Below are 21945 nucleotides of genomic sequence, written 5' to 3'. Positions count from 1 at the left end.
GAAATTCTACTTTCTAGGAATTTACCCAAGTATCACATGAATGTGTTATGCTGTATTACAAAAGATTAGAAAGTATTTTCTCCACCAACAAAATTTGGATAAACTGTGGTGTACCCACAATATAAGGGAAAGACAAGAAATAGATTACTGAAACAGTAGGAAAAAACAGCAATTCTAATCTTTTCATTGACAATAACATTCATCAACAAACTCTAATAAATATACATCAAATATATGGGGGGGATGGGTAATAAGACCTCAGGTTTTTTTACATTTTACTCTAAATTTTTGTTTTCACTTGGTTGTATACCAGTCCTGTGGCACTGTCCCTAAGCTTTTTAGCTCACAGCTAGTGTTCTACCACTAGCCACAGCTCTACTTCTGACTTTTTGGTGGTTAATTGGAAATAAGAGTCTCACAGAATTTCCTGCCCAGCCTGCCCTTGAACCATGATCCTCAGAACTCAACCTCCTGAGTAGCTAGGATTACAGGCATGTACCACCAGTGCCCAGCTTGTTTTCACTCTTAAGAAATATTGACTGAAAAGTGGTAAACAGTTCAAATATTTTCAACTCACCTATATTCTTTATTGTCACCTTTTGTAACTGCTAGATTTTAGGGCATTAAGTTGTAAGTACCCAAGTAGGAAAGGACTATTGATTCCCAAGTCTCAGAATTCTTCACTAGCAGAGATCTCACTTGAACACTTACAAAAATATCAGAGAAAGTCACTAGTAACTGAAAAATGTAGGAAAGATCTAATTTCTCCATCCTATTATGAATTAAGTATACATTATAAGTTCTGTTGTGAGTGGGGCTATTAGTTTCATAAAGTGCAAATGTACACCTGGAATGCAGCCTTTGCGGAAACTCTAGGGACCCACTGGACAACCAAAGGTGCCCTCTAAGAAATCTCATACATCTAGTCTCCCTTTATTATGTTATCCTCAGGCTGATTAAAAGTGTGCTTATTCGCTAAAAAAAAAAAAAAAAAGAAAGAAAGAAAAGAAAAGAAATATTTCTATGAATCTCAATGGCAGAGATATTTCACTGGTCTTCATTCAAAAAGCAGTGCCATTTTATTTCAAAAATCCTGATGAGAGGAGAGGTTTTATTTGTTCTTAACGAAGAACTGAAAACAACTGGCCCACTAAATCTTTGATCCTAAAAAAGCAGCCCATGGGAAGAAAGTGGAAAAGAAATGGTCGATGGATTATTTACCATCAACACTGTAAGAAAAAAGTAAAAGAGAAAAAGTACTACTCTTCCCCACCTGAAAAATGACTAGATTTTTCTGTGAAGAAATCATAGTTTTAGTTCCTGCCTCTGACTCCTAGAGGGGAAAACAAACTACTTTCACAAAAGTAGAACGTGGCCTAAGTATTCCACTTAAAAACAATAATATCGTTCAATGCCGGAGAGAAAAAGAAAGAAAGAAAGAAAAATTATCATATCAAAGTTACCAATTTAAGGGCCACGAAGGATCTAAAATTATGCTGTATTATTAAAACCCCACATATTGGAACTTCAGAAATTTTCTAACCTTGTAGATCTGAGTCTAACAAGTACTCTAAAAGAGAACAAATTATATGGAAGTGTTGGTTCCAAATTGCCTGAGTTTTTATTATGATATTGAAACTATTCCTGTCCCCTATGCCTGCACATCTTTCAACTGGAGGCTCCTGAATTATATCTATGCCCAGCATTCTGCCACCAGGCACCTAAAGTGGAACACAGGTTCTTAAATGTACTTTAAATAAACTACATACCAGTTCTGCTGGGACAAAACTTGGAAGGGTTCTACCAGCAGGAATAACTAATGATGCTGTGGTAAAAACAAAACAATTATTATGTATCAATTCAACTTCATCAACTTAATAAAATTGCTACTTATAGATTTTCTTAAAACCAAAAATATTTTCTACCACTAACAAGTTCGACCATGGTGAATTTATTGATTTCAAGAGAGGAAGAGTAGTTGTATTTTTTTCCCCTCGCAACTTTAAAGACTTCACAACTAAATTACTTTATCAAAAGAGAATATCTCATTATAGTCAGGCACACTGTGCTTTTAGATCCATAACACAACATGTAGACTGCCCTGTCAGTCAATGTAGTATGAAATCTCTATATTATTCCATGGGGGAGAAAAAGCAATATTCGTTAAAGTAGCACATTTCTAAAAGACCATTTTGTTGATCAATGACATATAACCCAACATAAATCCATTCTAAATTTTATAGGTTCAAAATAAATTGCAATTCATTTCACAAAAAGTTATTTATAGTTCTTTGGCCAACTAAGCAAGCCCAGCTGTATGGTTTTAGGAACAGATGAATAAAAATACTTGCAATGAAACACCTTTGACTGCTAAGAAAGCAAATTCTCAGGAGAATTTGACTCAACCTGAATTAACGTTTCAATCACATATTATCTTTCCTTTTTTCTCTGATAATTGTTAACTATACCTGTATTTATATCTACAAGGCTAACCAAGGTTAAAATTTTAATACATCATTTAAAAATAAGTAGAAATGCCTGGCACTGGTGGCCCATGCCTGTAATACTAGCTGTTCAGAAAGATGAGATTTGAGGATGATTGTTCAAAACTAGCTGGGGCAGAAAAATCTGTGAGACTCTTATCTCCGATTAAGCAGCAAAAAGCCAGATGTAGAGATGTGGCTCAAGTGGTGGAATGCTAAACTTGAGCAAAAAAACAAAAAACAAAAAAAAAAACCAGGCTACAAAGCAAGGCCCTGATTTCAAGCTCCAATACCAGCATACCACACACACACACACACACACCACGTATAAAGCCCAAATAATAAGTACAGTAGAAGGATCTCAGTGGTCAATATAACCATAAACCTTAAATTGTCAAGTTCACTGTATCCACCTGAACATGACAGAATGTTGTTTGCCTTTAATGAAACAAGAACTTTTTTAGTACTTTTTTAGTGTGTCTATGAGCCACATTTATGTTAGGGCAATGTTTATCATGGCCTATTTCTCACATAAAGAACTAAGGAGAATTGCTCCAAAGACCTGTTTCTGCTGCTAGATTGGCTTCTCACACACAACAAACAGATCAGAGGAGCAAATGTTTTTGGGTGGGGAGGGGGAGTGGAGGTCTGTATGTGTCAATACTAGGGCTTAAATTCAGGGCCTTGCCATAGATCTAGAGCTTGGCTTTTTTTTTTTTTTTTTTTTTTTTTTTTTTTGCTTCAGGATGGTGTTTTACCACTTGTTTCACAGCTCCACCTTCCAGCTTTTTTGGTGGTTACTTGGAGATAAGAGTCTCAAGATCTATCCTGCCTAGGCTGGCTTTGAACCTTGGATTTCAGTTTCCTGAGTAGCTAGGATTACAGTCACGAGCCACCAATGCCTGGCTGCAAGTATTTTTTTAAACTATCCATTCTTCCCACATTCAGACAAGGGAAGGGAGGCTGAAGATTGATGGTTAATGAAGCACAAAATTATTTTTATCCTCTGTTCATCTATGGCTTTGTTTATTAACAGTCATTCTTTTATAAAAGCTAAATTAGGAGGAAAAAAAAGCTGGAGTGGCAAGAACACAATGGTATTCGTCTTAATTAGCTGAAGTGAGCGAAGTTTAAGTGGCTACAGCTAAGCCACAGCCTGAGAGAAAACAAAAATCCGTTAACATGGCTCTGAAGCAATTAAATGAAATTTCCTGAAGAAAAATAGCAACAACCTTCTTTAAAACACTTTGTAATAAATCCTAACAGATAACTCTCTATATTTAAAGAAATCAAACAGAGCTATAAGAGAACTTTTAAAGTTTCTTTACAGATACTAGAATAAAAGCACTGAACTAAACAAATTGTATAATAAAAATTCCATGCCGTTCTTAATTTTGATACTAAATCCACAAGTTATAGGTTCCACTTATACATATTCACAAGTTGTATATATCACTAACAATGCCTGAAACACTTTTTAATACCAACTTGGTTTTAAACTAAATTTTAACTAAATAGGTGTTTTCATTCAAACTAAAAGCATTAAAACTTTAATTTCCTGTATATATGCTAGGTATCTTAAATTCAAAAACAAATTTTATAAAATAGGAAAAACTCAATCCTGCAAATGCAATTTTAAAATTTGGTAATGTGCCAAGTGTTGGTGGCTCCACCTACAATCCTAGGTACTTGGGAACCTGAAATTAAGGTTCAAAGCCAATCTAATAAGACAAATCTCTGAGACTCTTATCTCCAAAACACCAGGGAGAAAAAAGCCAGGAAGTAGAGGAATGGTTCAAATAGTAGAGTGTCAGCAATGAGTAGTCCTGAGTTCAAATTCCTGAGTTAAAGCGCCAGGACTGGCAGGAAGAAAAAGTTAGATTATCTGTATTTGCCAATGACATGATCCAAAGCATAGAATGCCCCCCAAAGACTACATACACATAAGGTTTAAACTAGTAAAAAGGTTTACTAAAGCTGTAGGATTCAAAATCAGCACCTATCTGAAAAAGAAATCAAGGAAATGATCTCATTTCTGATAACATCTAAAGATTCTCTCAAATTCAAGGAGGTAAAAGTTTTGAACCTCTGGTTGGAAATCTAGACAACAATGAAACAAATTTAAGAAGACAAAAAAGAAATGAAAAGATATTCCAGGTTTTTTATTGAAATAACTAATATTAAGATGTCTATTCTACCCAAAGATATACACAGATACAACACAATCTCTATCAACATTCTGATTGTATTCTTCACCAAAATAGAAAAGTTGTAAAACGAATATAAAACAGCAAAAAAAATTAGGTAGCCAAAGCAATTCAGAATGAAAACAAAGTTGGAGGCATATTTCCTGATTTAAAATTGTATTAAAGATGGTTGCTAGGGGCTCATGCCTGTAATTCTAGCTACTCAGGAGACTAAGATCTGAGGACTGCAGTTCAAAGCCAGCCCAGACAGGAAAGTCCACGAGAGTCTTATCTCCAATTAAACACCAAAAAGCTGGAAGTGGCTCAAATAGTAGAGCACTAGACTAGAGCACCTGGGATGGTGCCCAGGCCCTGAGTTCAAGCCCACAACTGTCATAAGAAAAAAATGAAAAGAAAATTATGTTACAATTCGAAGTGATCTGAATGCTTGTAGTCCCTTCTACTTAGGCTGCTGAAGTAGGAAGATCACTTGAGTCCAGGAGGTTTAAGGCCACCTTGGGTAACATAGCAAGAGTATTTCAAAATATAAACAATATTACAAAGCTATAGGAATCAAAACAGTTGCTACTGAAATCAAAATACATAAACTAGTGGAATAGAATAGAGACCAGAAATAGACTCAAAACACATGGAAAACTAATTTTCAACAAGGGAACTAAGAGAACAAAATGCAGAAAAGATAGTTTCTTTAAAAAAAAAATGGTGCTAAGACAACTGGATATCCTCCTGTAAAATAATAAAATTGAATCCTTCTGTACTACACACACACACACACACACACACACACACACACACACACACACACACACACGCATGCATGCATGCACTCTACTCTCAAGAGGAATAAAATACCTAAAGAATACTAGATCTGACACTGCAAACTTCCAGAAGAACAAAGGGGAAAAACCTACTTGGAGATTAGCTTCAGCATGGATATTTTTTTTTTGAGGGGGAAGGAGGGAAGCATATCAAAACTCAGGCTACAAACAAAAATAAATAGGACTTGTGTTAGTCAAACTTTTGGTTGCTGTTTGAAATACCTAAGAAGAACACAACTTAATAGACTTGGGGGTCACAGTTTTAATCCATGGTCACTAAGCCCTATTATTTTAAGTCTGACGCATGACTGAGCATCATGGCAGACAGGCCCTGATGGACCACAGGTGATTACTTCATCACAGACAGGAAGCAAAGAGGAGTACACACATGCTAGTGCTAGCTAGGGAGCATCCTCTTTCTTCCCCTTCTTTGACAGTACCCCCACATTCAGGGTGAGTCTTCCTCCCTTAGTTAACCCTCTCTGGAAATGTGGACATCCCCAGAGCTGTGTTCTATCCATCTCCTAAGTTTCTCTCCATCCAATCAAGTTGACAAATAAAAGTAACTGTCACAAGACTACATCAAACTAAAAAGCTTTCTGCATAGCAAAGGAAACAATCAACGAAATTAAAAGGCAGCCTATAGACTGGAGAAGTTATTTGCAAATCATACATCTGCTAAAAGGTTAGTATCTAAAACATACAAAGAATTTATACAGTTCAGTTCAGGAACAGAGAAACAACCCATTTAAAACGTGAGCAAAATGATCTGGATAGACATTTTTCCAAGAAGACATAAAGATGGTCAATAGGAATATACAAAAGAGCTTGATATCACTAATGTAACGGAAACTACAATGTAATTCATTTTTTACCTGGAAAGATGATAAATCAAAGAGGCAAGCGATGACATGTGGCTGCTGAGTACAGAGGGCAAAGACAATCTTTATAAACTGTGGATGAAAATGTAGAATAGAACCATGCAGCTATTGTGGAAAGCAGTATAGAAGATCCTAGAAATTTTTAAAAATTTAAAAATTTAAAAAACTACCATATGACCAACAATCTTTATGATGGGTATGTAACTCATAGGATATTAAGTCACTACCACAAACAGGTATCCGCATTTCCACGTTCACTGAAGCATTATTTACAGTAGCCAATACATAGGAACAAACACATAGAATGGATCATGAAAGTGTAGCTGGATGCTGGTGGCTATTTGGGGGACTGAGAATGGAAGGATCATAGACTGGGACCATCCCAGGCAGAAAAAACTCTCCAGATTTCAAAAGCTTCAAAAGATGTCAAAAGCTCTCATGATTTCAGGCCACCAAGGCAATAAAAGCCCATGAGAATCCATCTCCACAGAGGGCAGCTGGACAGGGGAGTATGTGCTTGTTATCCAGAAACTCTGGGAATCACAGCAACTGAGGGACGCATCCAGGTGGGAAGTGAAATTCCATCCTAATGAGCTAGAAGCATGGATGGAGATATGGCTCAGTGGTAGAGTGCCTGCCTGTATTTAAATCTCATACCACCACCACCACCACTGCCAACACCGACAAGAGAAAAGACAGGTGAGAGAGGCAGGGAGAAACAAGGTAGGTAGATAGATAGATAGATAGATAGATAGATAGATAGATAGATAGATAGATAGACAGACAGACAGACAGACAGACAGATAGATATGATAGATAGATAGATTGATTGATAGATAGATAGATAGATAGATAGATAGATAGATAGATAGATAGATAGATAGATAGATAGATAGATATGATAGATACATAGATACATAGATACATAGATACATAGATACATAGATAGATAGATAGATAGATATCATTATTAGATTATTATTCAGTCTACCCTTTGCCATGCCACAACAGGAATAAACCTGAAGGACTTTATGCTAAGTGAAATGTGCCAGTCAGAAAGAAAAAATGTTGCATGATCTCACTTATATGTCAAATAGCAGAAACTGGGATGATGTGGGCCAAAGGACACAAAGTAGCAGCTATGTAGGATGAGTAAATCTAGAAGTCAAATAAATGTACTACATGACGACTGTACTTCATATTATGCTATACTTTTTGCTAAGAGATTATTTGAATGGTTAACTCCATGAGATAGGCTGATTTGCTTGACTAAAGAAATCTTTATATGTCTATCAAAACATCTTTCTGTCTACCTTAAATATATAGTGGACTTTAAATTAAAAATAGGTATGAGGCTACTGAGGGGGGCAGGGAGGAACCCAGCCTTAGGCTCATTGAAGCCAGCCCAGGCAAAAGGATGAGATTCTGTCTGAAATAAACAGAGTAAAAAAAGGCTAGGGACATGGCTCAAGTGGTATAACACTAGTGTAGCAAGCTCGAGGCCCCGAGTTGGATTCCCAGAATTGCAAAAGAAAAAAAGCTGTGAAAATCCAATTGTTTGTATTAAACCAGACATCAACCAGAGTATAAGAAAAGGAAAGCAGTTCCACTCTTCTCGCAAATACATTTTGTTCTGGAAAATAGTTACTTCCCCAAATGCTGTATATTAACATATAATTTGATTTTTAAATAAATAAACATCTTGTAAGATTTTTTTGTTTTAATTTCTACTCTGTTAAGAGACTTATAATCCACATTTTATAAAGCTTCCTTAAGAGTATGATGAAGACTTGAGAATAAAAAAATGTAGAGGACAGATGATGGGAGGATATTACTAAACACATGAATAATACAGCCCCAAAAAAAACCCACAATAGAGAAAACAAGTTTTAAAAGTGGAACAGACAAAGGCAAATGACTTATTCAATTGCAGATTTAATTTGGACTCTTTATCAAAAGAAATAAAAAGATTGTAGAAGTTTATTTTAATCAGGCACTTTTAAACATACTATGAGAAGATAATTAAGAAGTGCTTCAATTTTATGAGGCTATTTACTTCAAGAATCCCATTGTAGAGTACCCAGAAATGAAGACAGATAAGAACGAGGTCTACAATGCACTTTTAAAGGATATAGTAACTCCTCTTAAACCGGCTCACTACAAATCAAGTAGAAGAGAATAAGGGAAAAGACTGTCTTATTTTAAATGTAATTATTTCTATTATTCTAACTTCTAAAACATAGAATAAAAATGAGGTGTTGAGTGAAACCAATGCCATACATTAGTTGCCAGACTATTCTGTGATTTAAATCACTGGTAATATTACCATCTTGCGGGCAAAATGAAGTATTGCAATACTGAATGACAAAGAATCTGAGAAGTGTTAACTTAGCTTTTCATAAAAGACAATTAAACAGGCAGCTGCCTGCGTGGCTCAGGCTTGTCATCTTAAGTATTTGAGAAGCTGAGAACAGGATCAGCTTTACAAGTCTGAAGGTAAAGGTTCAAGAATAGCCAAGCAGAAAAGTCCACAAGACTCTTCAGTCCATAGCTGGGCATCGATGGTGACAAACACCTGTCATCCTAGTTACATAAAACACTAAGATCAGATGACCCTTGTTCCAAGCCAGCCCTGAATAGAAAAGTGTATGAGATTTCAGCTCAATGGAAGAAACTAAGCTGTAAAGGTATGTGCCTGTTATCTCCCATATGGCAGGAAGCCTAAAGCAGACATGATAGTCCGAACATGCACCTGGGCAGGAAATGAGACCTCCTCTCAAAAATAACTAGTGCCGAAAAAGGGTCAGAGGAGTGGCTCAGTGGTAGAGCACCTGCCTAGCAAGTATGACACCCGGAGTTTGAACCCCTGTATTCCCACACACACAAAAAAAAGAAGACAGTCAAGTTATTTATTTCTCCTCTCTACCCACCACATCCTCTCTTGCTAACTCCATGTAAAACAAACCTTCAGAGTTATCTATTTTTTAATGGAAAATTTTTAAAGTCCCAAAGAATGTTCCATAGACGAGTATAAATGGGGTGTCCTGGTAAAATACAAATGAACCAAGCCCCGAGAGGGAGATCTCAAGAGGCTGAGATCTGAGGATCATGGTTCAAAGCCAGCCAGAGCAGAAAGTCTGTGAGACTCTTATCTCTAATTAACTACCAAAAAAAAAGTGAGAAATGCCACTGTGGCTCAAAGTGGTAGAATGCTAGCCTTAAACACAAAGGTTTAGGGACAGTGCCCAGGCCTTGAGTTCAAGCCCCAGGAATGACACAAAAATAAAACTAATACAAACGAAAGCATAGCCAATGAGCAATAACTAATGAAAAATGCTTCAATGTGACAAGTGAACAATTAAAACTGCCATGACTAATTCTTGAAAACAAAATTTTATTTTAAAGGCAAGTATTAGATAAAACTTGTGCACAACAATTACCTATTGTTAATTTATATCATTTTTAGAAGCTATCATTTCTGCCAAACTTAAATTCTCCCATCTTGTAATAGAGGAGCAACTCACATGCTATCTCCTCTTCACCTAAGCCTATGTAATTTTCATGTGAATTTTCACTAGCATACAATGAACAAACTACTTATTAACAACAATCTAATCCAAAATCTGTCCTCCCTCCTTGAAGACATTACTCTTAGATAGCCTAAAGATTCTAAGAATCAGAAAAGAGGAATAAAAGCTAGAAAGACAAAATATCTGTTTATCTTCTGATAGCTAGTCTTTTCTAGTTTAAATTGCATATACAATATGAACAAATATTTCCCTTAAAAGCAGAAGTTGCCAGATGCCACTGGCTCACACCTATAATCCTAGCTACTTAGGAGATTTGAGGATTGCCAATTCAAAACAAGGGCAGGAAAGCTGAGAGACTTTCCAAATAGCCATCAAAAAGCTGGAAGGGGAGCTGTAGTTAAAAGTGGCAGAGCTCCAACCTGGAGCAGAAAAAGCTAAGGGATTGTGTTCAGGTCTTGAGTTCAAGCACCGTACTGGAGCACACATGCACCTGCACACATGCGCTTGCCACACACACAATCAAGTCTATATTGAATAAGTCTAAGAACAAAAAAAATATGCATATGGTCAAGATCTTGTCACTGTTTTAACTAACTAAAACAGCATGGTAGCTTGAAGAATCTCCATATTCTCTCTCACTCTACATTTTGCCAATACAACAGGTTTAGAATATACACGGGGAATAAGAGAGTGAATACACAGGTACTGTCCCCCCCCCACCACCACGGTATAACCTCTGTTTTCACTGTATTTGATGTTGGAATAATTTGTGGAGGGGAAGGGAAAAAACTAATTGTTTAAATAGGGATACAGGTGGACCCATTGCAACAATGAGATGTACAAGTCATTATGTAAAAAATGAACTTTACAACTTTGGCGTGGGAGGGGGGTACAGGGGGAGGATGGGAAGGGATGGGAAGGGGAAACAAAGCAAGAGGCTACAATGCTTGATAAGAAATGCACTCATTACCTTGCCCATGTAATTGTAACCCCTCTGTACAGTATTTTCACAATAAAAAAAGTACACAGGCACTCACCTTTCCCCTTCCCTCTGATACTTAACCACAGTGGCTCACTTACTTCCCAACTAAATCCACTCAAATTCTCCAAAAGAACCTATAATATTCATTTCTCTAAAATAAGGCTTTGTCACCTTTGTGGAATCTAATATTATTTTTAATTAAGCTTAAATAACCTGAGGGGGGTTTATCAATAATTATAAGACATGGTGACTCACAGTGTGTTCATTTCATGGAAATTATTGTGAGGTTCAAGCCCACTCACTTTAAGAACATAGTCCTGATTAAAAAACACTACCAAAGAAGAATTGGTTCTGAGGATGTAGATGAAACTCATATATATTTGTTTTAGCCAACCTGTGGGTTGCAATGTTTGGTGAAAGTTATGTGGCATTTGAAGAGTGAACAAAGGTGAATGGATGCTATTTCTGAAGAAGTCTTCTGTTGCTTTAGATTGCAAAACTTTGGTTTCCCAGAGCTGAAAACAAAACATAACAAGTTAAAAAACAAAACAAAAACAAACACCACTGCCAGACACCAGTGAATCACATCTGTAATCCTAGCTACTTAAGCAATGAATACAGGAAAGATGGTGGTGGTTCCAGGCCAGCCCCAGAAAAAGTTTGTAAGATCCCATCTCAACCAATAGCCCAGGCATGGTAGCATGGACCTGCCATGCCAGCTGTGTGGAGGGCTGAGATTGAGAGGACTATGCTGCCAAACCAGCACAGGCAAGAAAGTTCTTGAGATCCCATTCCAAGAAGAAAAAAATCTGAATGTATTAACAATGCACCTGTCATCCCAACTACAGCAGGAAGCATAAATAGAAAAATTCAAGTCTAGGCCGGTCCAGACAAAGAGCAAGTATTCAAAAATAACCAGAGCAAAAATTTCTAGAGGCGTGGCTCAAGTGGTAAAGTACCTGCACAGCAAGCACAAAGCCTTCAGTTCAACTCCCAGTACCACTAAAAAAAGCAAAAAATTACTGAGATATTCCTATGTTTTTTAAGTCTTTTAAACTAAATTCCCCCTGCCAGGTACTGGTGGCTCACACCTGTTATCCTAGCTACTCGGGAGGCTGAGATCTGAGGATCACGGTTCAAAGCCAGCACGGGCAGGAAAGTCCGTGAGACTCTTATCTCCAAATAATCACCAGAAAAATGGAAGTGGTGCTGTGGCTCAAGTGGTAGAGCACTAGCCTTGAGCTGGGACAGCATGCAGGCCCAGAGTTCAAGCACCACAAATGACAAAAAAAAAAAAAAAAAAAAAAAAAAAAAAAAAAAAAAAACCCTAGGGCTGGGAAGGTAGCTCAGTGGTAGAGTGCTTGCCTTGCATGAATGAGGCCCTGGGTTCGATTCCTCAGCACCACATAAGCAGAAAAAGCCAGAAGTGGCGCTGTGGCTCAAGTGGTAGAATGCTAGCCTTGAGCTGAAGAGCCGAAGGACAGCACCCAGGCCCAGAGCTCAGGCCCCATGGCTGGCAAAAAAACTAAACTAAACTAAACTAAATTCCCAACTGATAGCACAAGAAATATACTTATATAATTGAAAAGATTAGAAACACAGTTTATCTGTTTTCCTAGACTGAAAAGACAGGGAAACTAGATTTGTCTACAAACCTGCTTCAAGTCTTTTAAAACTTGTTCTTCAATGCCTTCTTCGGCAAATAGTTCCCGCACTCCTTCAATTACATCTTCAATTACAGATCTGTAGAGTTTGGGCTTTAGACAAACAATCGTTAATTTTTTTTAATTCTCAAATTTGAAGGTATTTCACCTTAAAAGATAGTCGAGGGATGGAAAGGTGGCTCAGTAGTAGAGTGTTTGCCTTGCATGCATGAGGCCCTGTGTTCGATTCCTCAGCACCACATAAGCAGAAAAAGCCGGAAGTGGCACTGTGGCTCAAGTGGTAGAGTGCTAGCCTTGAGCTGAAGAGCTGAGGGACAGTGCCCAGGCCCAGAGTTCAAGCCCCACAACTGACAAAAAAAAAAAAAAATAGTCCAGTGCCTATGGCTCATGCCTGTAATACTAACTACTCAAGAGGCTAAGATCTAAAGATTGCAGTTCATAGCCAGCCAAGGCAGAAAGTCCAAGGACTCTTATCTCCAATTAATCAACAAAAACACCAGAGCAGAGCTGTGCCTAAAGTAGTAGAGTGCTACCTTTGAGCAAAAAAAGCTCAGGGACTGTGCCCAGGCCCTGAGGTCAAACCCCAAGACTGGCACAAAAAAAGAAAAAAGACATGTATTCTTTCTAATATTATCATTTAAAACAAAACACAGTAAGAATTTTCATTAAGTACATCCTGTTCACAGGATAGCATTAGCTATCTGTAAACTGTGTTAGCTTCAAATCCCTGGTCTCAGGTACAATCCCTTCCTATTTCCAGGGTCAAATCTGTAACTACAACAAAATATGTAATAATCCTATAAAGGTTCATGGCTATGTTTATGTTACTTAGCTTGTATCAGAATTTTCTCTTCCTACTCCCTTTTAAAAGGGAGATTAACTTAAGAAACCTTGAATAACCTTCTGTTTTCAATTTACCTTATACTCAAAGTAGCCACTAATCCTGAACTACCAGGGTGCCCTATCTTAATTTCCAAAAGTAAATAAATTATAAATCTTAAGACTATCATACCCAAAGCCTGTCCTATTTGGAAAATACTTGTGGTCAAAAGTTGTGAACCACTGTCAAGGAAAGCTCCATCAAAATGGGGTTCCTAGAACAGAAATCAAGGACATAAACTTAGCCCTTCCACAAGGTGTATATCAACCATAGAGACAAAGATAACATCCTAAAATACTTCCTGGTAAAAACATAGCAGGACATAAAATTCAGTAGATTTCTATGAGGCTAAACATTGCTTATACCGACAAAACAAGAAGCATATGAAGTCATTCGGTCTTGTAAGTCTATGTAAAATGGGCTTCACTCAATCCCAAATGTTGTGTGTGATAATACTGATGGAGTGAAGGGCCCCCTGGTAAAAAAAAATAAAAATAAAAATAAAAAAATAACAGCTAAGTAGGAATTTAGTGGAGTTGCTCTCACTTCAAATTGCTTAATCAGGCCAAAATGAAAATTCTCATACCCATAAAATACTCTCACTCCAAAAAAAAAAAAAAACAGCTAAATTTTAAACTAATCCTTTTAAAGATCCAAAGTAAGCCTATGAATAGGCCAATCAGCAGTATTTAAATATGTTACTCACAAGGATATCCATTAAGACTAAGTGCCCCTAGATGAGTTGCTTCTTCTAAAACAGTTTATCCTGATAAAGGCATTCTAAATTGATGCTTCAGTGTTAATCCCAACTAGTGTGATCACACTTAGAGCCAGAGGGAAAAAAAAAAAACTCCCAGGGATTAAAAAAAACATCTTTAAGATCCGCCCTCAGAGTGTATACTGGCAGCAGTCAAAAAGAATCCATTAGAACACAATTTTTCAAAAGCAAAATAGGTATCAAATGTACTTTTTTTGGTAGGACTACAGTTGAGATATTCTATTGCTTTCGCTGTCTCTTATCTTTATTAAAAACTATACATAGTCCCAAAGTCCGTCTTAGCTTCTCTAAAAGAAGACAATTTCCTTGGAGTTCACAATCAATCATGTGAATTGATATATTATGTAAGCTTCCAGGCAGGTATGAGTATTTTACATTTCATAAAATACATTATCAGAAAATAGATACATTAAAATAGCATGTCTCTAAAGCATGGAATCATTTATGCTGCATATATACATATGAAAAAAATTAAAGCAATTTTCTAGACAAGTACATTGTCCTGAAAATATGAGTCTGGTGGTAATTCTTTAATTCAGTTTTTAAGTCTGAGGAAGTTTTCACAAGTGCCTTTTAGTTAGTTTGAACATCCCCACTGTGTGGTTGAGAGGGGCAAAGTTTGTGAGTGGTACACGTAAGCATTAAGTGTTAAAGGATGATGGGAAAGAGAAGGGATGGTTAGGGCAACACTAAAACTACTTGCTAAGGTAACAAGATCATATTACCCATTATTTCAGGTTATAAACAACATAGTTTGAATCAACAATGCTCATACTAAAATCAATCATTAGAACTGGGGCTGGCTGTGCTGGGCCAACCCTGTAATCCCAGCTTTGAAGAGGCTGAGGCAAGAAGATTACAAGTTCAAGGCCAGCCTGGAGCTACGCTGTATCTGAGGCTACTTTGGGTGACCCTGTCTCAAGACAACATAAAGAATCAGAGTACAAGTGAGCTTGGGAATTTTCTACACACACGGGAAATCACCAGGGTTGAGGTGGATCTCCACCTCTAAGACACTCTCCAAACCTTAACCCACACCCTCACTCTGGGTAGGGAAGACGTGTGTTCTTCCAGCTAGGCCCAATGTCCGGCCCTCTTGAGCTTGCCCAACACAGAGGGGTGACAAAAAGGTTTCCTAAAGTCTGTTATGTGCCACAGAAGGGTAAATGGATGTGTGGGGTTCAAATGTTTGCGAGCTCAGAGTCCCAGTTGCGCCCTGTGCCGGGGACTGGGGTCTCCCTTACCACTGGATTGAAGTAGGCCATGACAGCGGCTCCAGCCCTTCGCGCCTGCGCAGTGTGCAGTGAGCTGAGCGGCTGGGCTCGCCTGAGCGCTTTTTGAACGGCGCCCGTGTTGCCCTAGCAACCACCTGGACGCCAGAGGGAGGGCGGGAAGAGGGAGGGCGGTGAATTGGATGGGGTTAACTGTGGGCATGGTCGGGATGGAAGAGAGGGTGGCTGGCCTGAGAAGCAAGCCTGCTGAAATGGAAGACTGGGGCCTAACACACGTGTAGCCCTTTCCAGGGCAGGGGAAGGGCTTCTGTTCCCTTAACCTGTGACTTGGAAGTCTAAGCACACTGGGAGAGACAACGCAGAGAGGTCCCAGCTCAACAGCAGCTTTGAAGGATGGAAGAAGGAAGTAGATGGGTGGGTTCTGCCTTTGCCAATTTTCATTCTTGCTCCTGAACCCCACTCGCAGCTGCACTCCTTATTATATAAAAACATAACGAGGGTCACACTCTTCTAACGGGTGGGCAGCAGCCAACACAGCTTTTCCTAAGGATCCTATTAAACATGCAAATGAGAGGGGAAACGCGTGAACTGTAGGGGTGGAGAGAGAAGCCACATTACATGCATGTATGGAAATGCCACACTGAAACGCCTTTGTACAATTAATACATGATTTAAAAATGTACATGATCAAGCTGGATGACAGGGGCTCTTGCTTGTAATCCAGGCTATTCAGGAGACTGAGATCTGAGGATTCTGGTTCAAAGTCAGCATGGGCAGGAAAGACCTGAGCCTCTTTTTTCTCCAATTAAGCAACAAAAAGCAGGAAGGGCAGGTGTGACTCCAGTGGTAGGTAGAGTGCCAGCCGTGAGCAAAAAAGCTAAGGGACATGGCCCAGGCCCTGAATTCAAGCCCCAGCAAACACACACAAAGTTAAGCTTCCAGCTACACACAGTGAATCAGAAACTCAGAAGAAGAATGTAACAATAATCTCAACCTGCTTTCCAGGTGCTTCTCATAGTGTTAAAAGTAGACCCAACTGTCCTAAGACAAAGATTCTCAATTTAAGGTATAAGTTGAATATCTATACACATATAGATATATATAAATCATCTGATGGTTTTTTCTTAATTAAATGTAATTTTTTATTTAAATAGTTGTGGTATCAATGTAGCATAATACCATATGTGTAATACCATGCATCTTGATCAGTGCTGAAGGGCTTCTTGATCAGTGCTGAAGGGCTTTTAAAATGGTATGAATCACATTCCAAAGAACCTGATTCTAATCCGCAACAAATGTTGGAGAACCACTATTTAAATAAAGCCAGTTTGCCAATACCATTCAGGCTCATTTTCCTCTGCACATTGACATCACCGTCTTTTGACTTGCAATGATTTTTCTCCCTGTCCTGAAAGTTAGAACCTGGAGGAGCAGATCATACCTGGCAAAGGCCAAGACAGGTAGAAGCCTAGGTAGATTAGTGGCAGAGAAAATGAACACAACTTTCTTCTGCATTCTTCTGCACTCTACTGCTTAAACAGCCTTTCTAGGTGTTGACCCAAGGAGAAGGTTATTTGATCATTTTAAAATTTAAAATTGGCTGCTTACTTACTTTTGCCTATCAGGGTAGTGGAATTATTATATTCTACCACTCTGTATTTGCTTGCCTAGATCAGGTACCCTGTGGCTTCTAAGTTTCAAGCAGCTGATTCAGATAATATCCTTTAAAAAGACTTTTACACGAAGCTGAGAAGTTTGTATGGTAATTTTTAATGGTTATGTCTCTCTCCCTGGTAATTTACTACCAGGAGTAGTCCAATGACTTATCTTTCACCTAAAATAGAAAAGCTGTAAGCATTGATTCCCTGTGATATTATAAAAATCCAATTAAATTATTCAAGCTGGGAAATAAGAAAGCTGAAAAGCCACTTGTTTTCCACCTTTTTCATGGCAAGGTTTTAAATTTTCATTCCTAAATGCATAGGATTGGTAATCATCTAACATTTTGTGGCAGCCTATTGATGTGTTGTACTTTATTATATATTATACCTTTCTGAAGGCTAAGCTGTAGCGCGTATATACTTTTGAAATTATATTTGGACCTTTATAGACATAAAAAGTGTGAGTAATGGTTCAATTGTTATTGCTCAGTTAGTGCACTTAGTATACTCAGGTTACAGGAAAGTTATGCAATGTCAGCAGAGAGATTTCAGCTGTTTCCTTTTTTCCCCCTGGGGGTCTGTCTGAATGGTCACTGGTAGGTTTTTCTGGAGTTTCTTCTCAATAATAGACAATGACTACTAAAGGAAACATTCTGTAACCCAAATTCTGGGCTTAGATATCTTTTTTATTGAGTTTTTATTCTTAGTATAAAGGTGATTATAAAAGGATTAGAATTCTATAAATCAGGTAAGGAGTACATTTCTTTTTGGACAATGCCACCCATTCCCTTGCACTCTCCCAGTTTTCTAAAGATATCTTAAAGTGTAGTTATTTCATATCAAAACACACATGTAGTGAAGTCTTGGTCCCAATATAGCAGTGTGCAGAGATGGAAGAATCTAGGAGGTGATTTGGATTATGAAGGTTCTGATATCATCATAGAATCCATTGATGGATTCATAGCTTAACTTACATAACATTGGGAAGTGGTAGAAGGTATGGTGTGGGGGTAAGTGGGACAAAATGGGCCACTGGAGGCAAGCCCTTGAGGAATACACTTGTTCCCTACCCTCCCTTCTGCTTTCTGGCCGCCACAAGGTGAGCATCTTTGTTCTGCTATGTTATTTCCCCATGACGCTCTACCTCCCCACTGGCCCACAGTGGTGCAGCCAAGGACTATGGATCAAAACCTCTGCCACTGTGAACCAAAATAAACTATTCCTCCTTTAAATTGATGCTCTTATTTTGTCATAACAGAATCCTAACACATGGGAGAATCTAGGTTGTATATCTGCTTTAAACCTTTAGTAGCCACCTTCCAACATGGCGCCCCACTTCATCCTAGATGCCTACTCACAGCCTGGTTTTTTCCCCTCCCACATTGTTCTATGGTTTATCTGAGTGGATGGTAGAATGAAGTAGAGGAAATGCTTTCTCTGTCCAAGATTGTTACAAATTGATGTGAGCTGTCTCTTTTCTCTCAGGTCACTTACCTTGGAAGAAGCCAACTGTTTGGGGGAAGAAGCCAACTGTTTGGGGGAAAGCAGGCTATAAGAACCAAACACCTAAGGCAGAAGATACTGAAAGACTGAAGAAAGAAGTAGGAAAATCCAAGATTGTACAGAGAGCAATTTAGGAAAAACTTGTGGGGGGGGCAAAAAAAAGTGAGTGGCAGGTAGAAGACAAAAGGGTGCCCACAGACCACAGTGGGAGAAAGGAGTTTAGAAGCATAGCTAAACAAAAGTGGGCCATGGCCAGCTGAAATACATGGGTTTTCTCAAATTGACATGTCATATCAGTTAAGAAAGTTGAGTAAGCCTGATATTAGACAGCTCTCACATCTGACTTTCAGCTTAAACACACTCTCTTTTATGTATTTTTTTTTTTGGTCGGTCATGGGGCTTGAACTCTGGGCCTGGGCGCTGTCCCTCAGCTCTTCAGCTCAAGGTGAGCACTCTACCACTTGAGCCACAGCGCCACTTAAACACACTCTCACAAGAGACCTGGAATGTAACCCTAGAACCCTAGAGCCAACGCCCCGCCCCCAAAGCATCTCCTCATGTCTGTTCCTCAGATAGTGTTAGAAATAATACATATTTATCATTTAAAGTGGGTAAATGGTAAGGTACTCATTCTCTGCTTGGTCTGTAACTACAAGGAAGCTTGCTTTCCTTCACTGTAATCTCAGTATTTAAAGTTTCTCTAGTACTCTCTGTCATTGGTCACCGGGGTATTTTAAAAGGAGATAAAGGAATCTTTATAGACTGATGTTTGATAGATTCGACCCAAGATTATCATGAAACAAGCACACTGTTACAGTTCTGTAATAGTGACATTTCTTTAGCCATTTTTTCAAACTCAAGAGAAAAGTGTGTTACATACACAAAGCACTTTTGATGGTAAAATCAAGATCCCCAAACCTCAGTGTCACCATTTTATGAGTGACTATTTTTTATGTTAGTAAACAGAGAATTTTTTTAAAAAAAGGAATGCTGAGCCTTCGTCCTTCTTTGAGTACTAGCGTTGAAATTATACTGCACAAAAGGATAAAGTTCTTCCTTTCACAGATCAGAGCCACAGATTTTCACTTATCCCTGGTTCGTTTAGAGACTCAAATCTATCCTTAATACATTGTGGGTAATCAAGACCAGCTTTTGAAACAGTTAAGCAAATCTTAATAATCAGATTAATTCCTTTGCATCCTGTATGTTCTCATTATTTTTGCCTGGAAATTTTCTCTGATATTATTTCAGGAAGTAAAGAGATAATTGCACTTTGTTTATTTGTGAAAATGCAATGTCTAAAAATAATCCCTTTCTTTGATAAGAAAGTAAGAAATAAATGTCAGGGGCAGCACATGATCTTTTACATATTAAACTGCACATTAAAGTACAGGGTGTTTCAGTAACTATATAGATTCTAAATAATACATTTATCTGTAATGAAAAATGTGAGTTAGTCTTTAGGCATTAGGCTTCAGGCAGCAAATATTCATAATTAGTTTCGGAGCATTCTGTAATACACTAAACCCAGCAATATTATATTTCTCTGCCTGTATTTCATCCCTCACATCTTCCAGGAAATGAAAATCCAGTTCGTCTCTGCCTCTCCCTGTAACTTGGAAGTGGTTACAATGTTGGCAGTTGTGATTTATTTATTCTCTGTGCTTTTGTAATGTTGTTCATGTTCTAATACAACTCCAAACCAACTTACATTGTTTGAACATCAGATACTGTTCCATCATCATGAATCCTTCCCCAAACCCCAGTAGGATTTTGGTTAAAGTGACCATATGACACAATGCTATGATCAAATGATGGTCTTATCACGCAATGGAACCCTGTTAATCTGTCCAGTCTTGTCTGTGTTGAAATGCCTTAATATTCAAATGGTATATATGTCATGTACGTTACTGATAATTATTAATTCAAGGGAAAATACACAAGATGACATCCAACACAATTTCATCATCATTATTGGTAGGGTTTTTTAACATTCTCAGTGGGGGGCTTGATAAAGATTTAGTAGTTAAAGCATTTTCATTTCTCTACTCATAATGTGTATAATTATACATAAACACGAAATATTAGCAAGGATAATGTTTGTTGTCTCTGGTTAATTATCGAACCAGAATCTCCACCTAGAAAAGACAAAGGTGAAGACAAATAATAGGAGCCTAAAGCTATGTGCTAGAGAGACTCAATCAGCTTTATTCTTGCTGGGCTTTTCTTCCTTGCTAATATTTCTCATTTTTTATGAATGAAAAATAATTGTATTTTGAATATTCTATATTATTATTTCAGGCAGAAACAACATTGGCTAAACATATTTCTTCATAGTCCTGTACTAAGAACAAACGAAAGTTCTAGACATTATATAAGAAGACTATAAAAGGAAGTGGCGCTGTAGCTCAAGTGGTAGAGCGCTCACCTTGAGCTGAAGAGCTGAGGGACAGCGCTCAGGCCCAGAGTTCAAGCCCCACGACCGACAAAAAAAAAAAAAAAAAAAGAAGACTATAAAAGGTGGGAAGAAGCTGACATACCACTTAGGACGCTCACAAGCCTAAGAGGTACACAGCAGTATTCTTTTTGCCTCATATATCTCAGGGTGGATGCTGGAGAAACTGGAATCCAGCAATCACTCTTGGTCATAGAGAAGAAAAGATCCAACAAAATCCTATCTCAAATGAAAGGATCAAAAAATAGGAATTGAAAACAGGAATCCTCCTCCATCCCAACAACACAAACACAAGGGGCCCACTCCGAACCGCTTTGTACCTATGGGTAATTGTGTTTTCTTTTGGCTTTCTAAGTTGGAAATGTCCTCATGCCATAAAGTTAATATACTGTGATTTATTCGGTTCTAGTTGTTTTTTCTCCTAAGTGTAGCACCTAGTATTACCTGGCCAGATAAAGAGAATCCAAATGAGTAGAGGAGCTTGTTTTTTGGAAGTGCTTCATCTATCTACAGAGAGAAATTAAAAATCACTCCTAAAAATTCACCCTTAGAAATCTATTTTATTTTTTAATTTTTAAAACCTAATGTTAGACTCATGTGCATGGAATTAAATTTTTATTATTTAATTATTGATTATTCATTTGCTATGGTAGTTTAAACATTGTACATGATAAGACATTTTTTGTTTTAGTGTGTGTTGTTACTGAATGATGTACTCCCCATCCCAAGTCAACCATGAGTAAAAAATTACTGTAAAGAGATGGAGGGGAGGGAGGGGGAAGAGGGAGAGAAATTTCTAATATTCACTTGCATAATTCCTTATTGCAAATGTTTTTCATTTGAAATAACATTTCATCCTTATGTAGACTGG

General features: G+C 37.9%; 1 protein-coding gene across 1 annotated transcript in view; it reads right to left on the bottom strand.

The window, feature by feature from the left end:
* Window positions 1-21945, bottom strand: part of Ston1 (stonin 1) — a 120371-nt gene that overhangs the window by 31047 nt on the left and 67379 nt on the right. The window contains exons 4-6 of the mRNA XM_070025558.1: window positions 12557-12658; window positions 11296-11416; window positions 1770-1825 (exon numbers count right to left, since the gene is read on the bottom strand). Of these exons, the coding sequence (XP_069881659.1) occupies window positions 1770-1825; window positions 11296-11416; window positions 12557-12658 (279 nt within the window). The remainder of the gene's footprint in view (window positions 1-1769; window positions 1826-11295; window positions 11417-12556; window positions 12659-21945) is intronic.

Source organism: Dipodomys merriami, unplaced genomic scaffold (assembly GCF_024711535.1).
Source record: "Dipodomys merriami isolate MVZ:Mamm:240054 unplaced genomic scaffold, mDipMer1.0.p SCAF_17, whole genome shotgun sequence".
Lineage (NCBI taxonomy): Eukaryota > Metazoa > Chordata > Mammalia > Rodentia > Heteromyidae > Dipodomys > Dipodomys merriami.
Note: the sequence above shows the minus strand (reverse complement) of the source record. Positions and strands in the feature narration are given on the sequence as shown.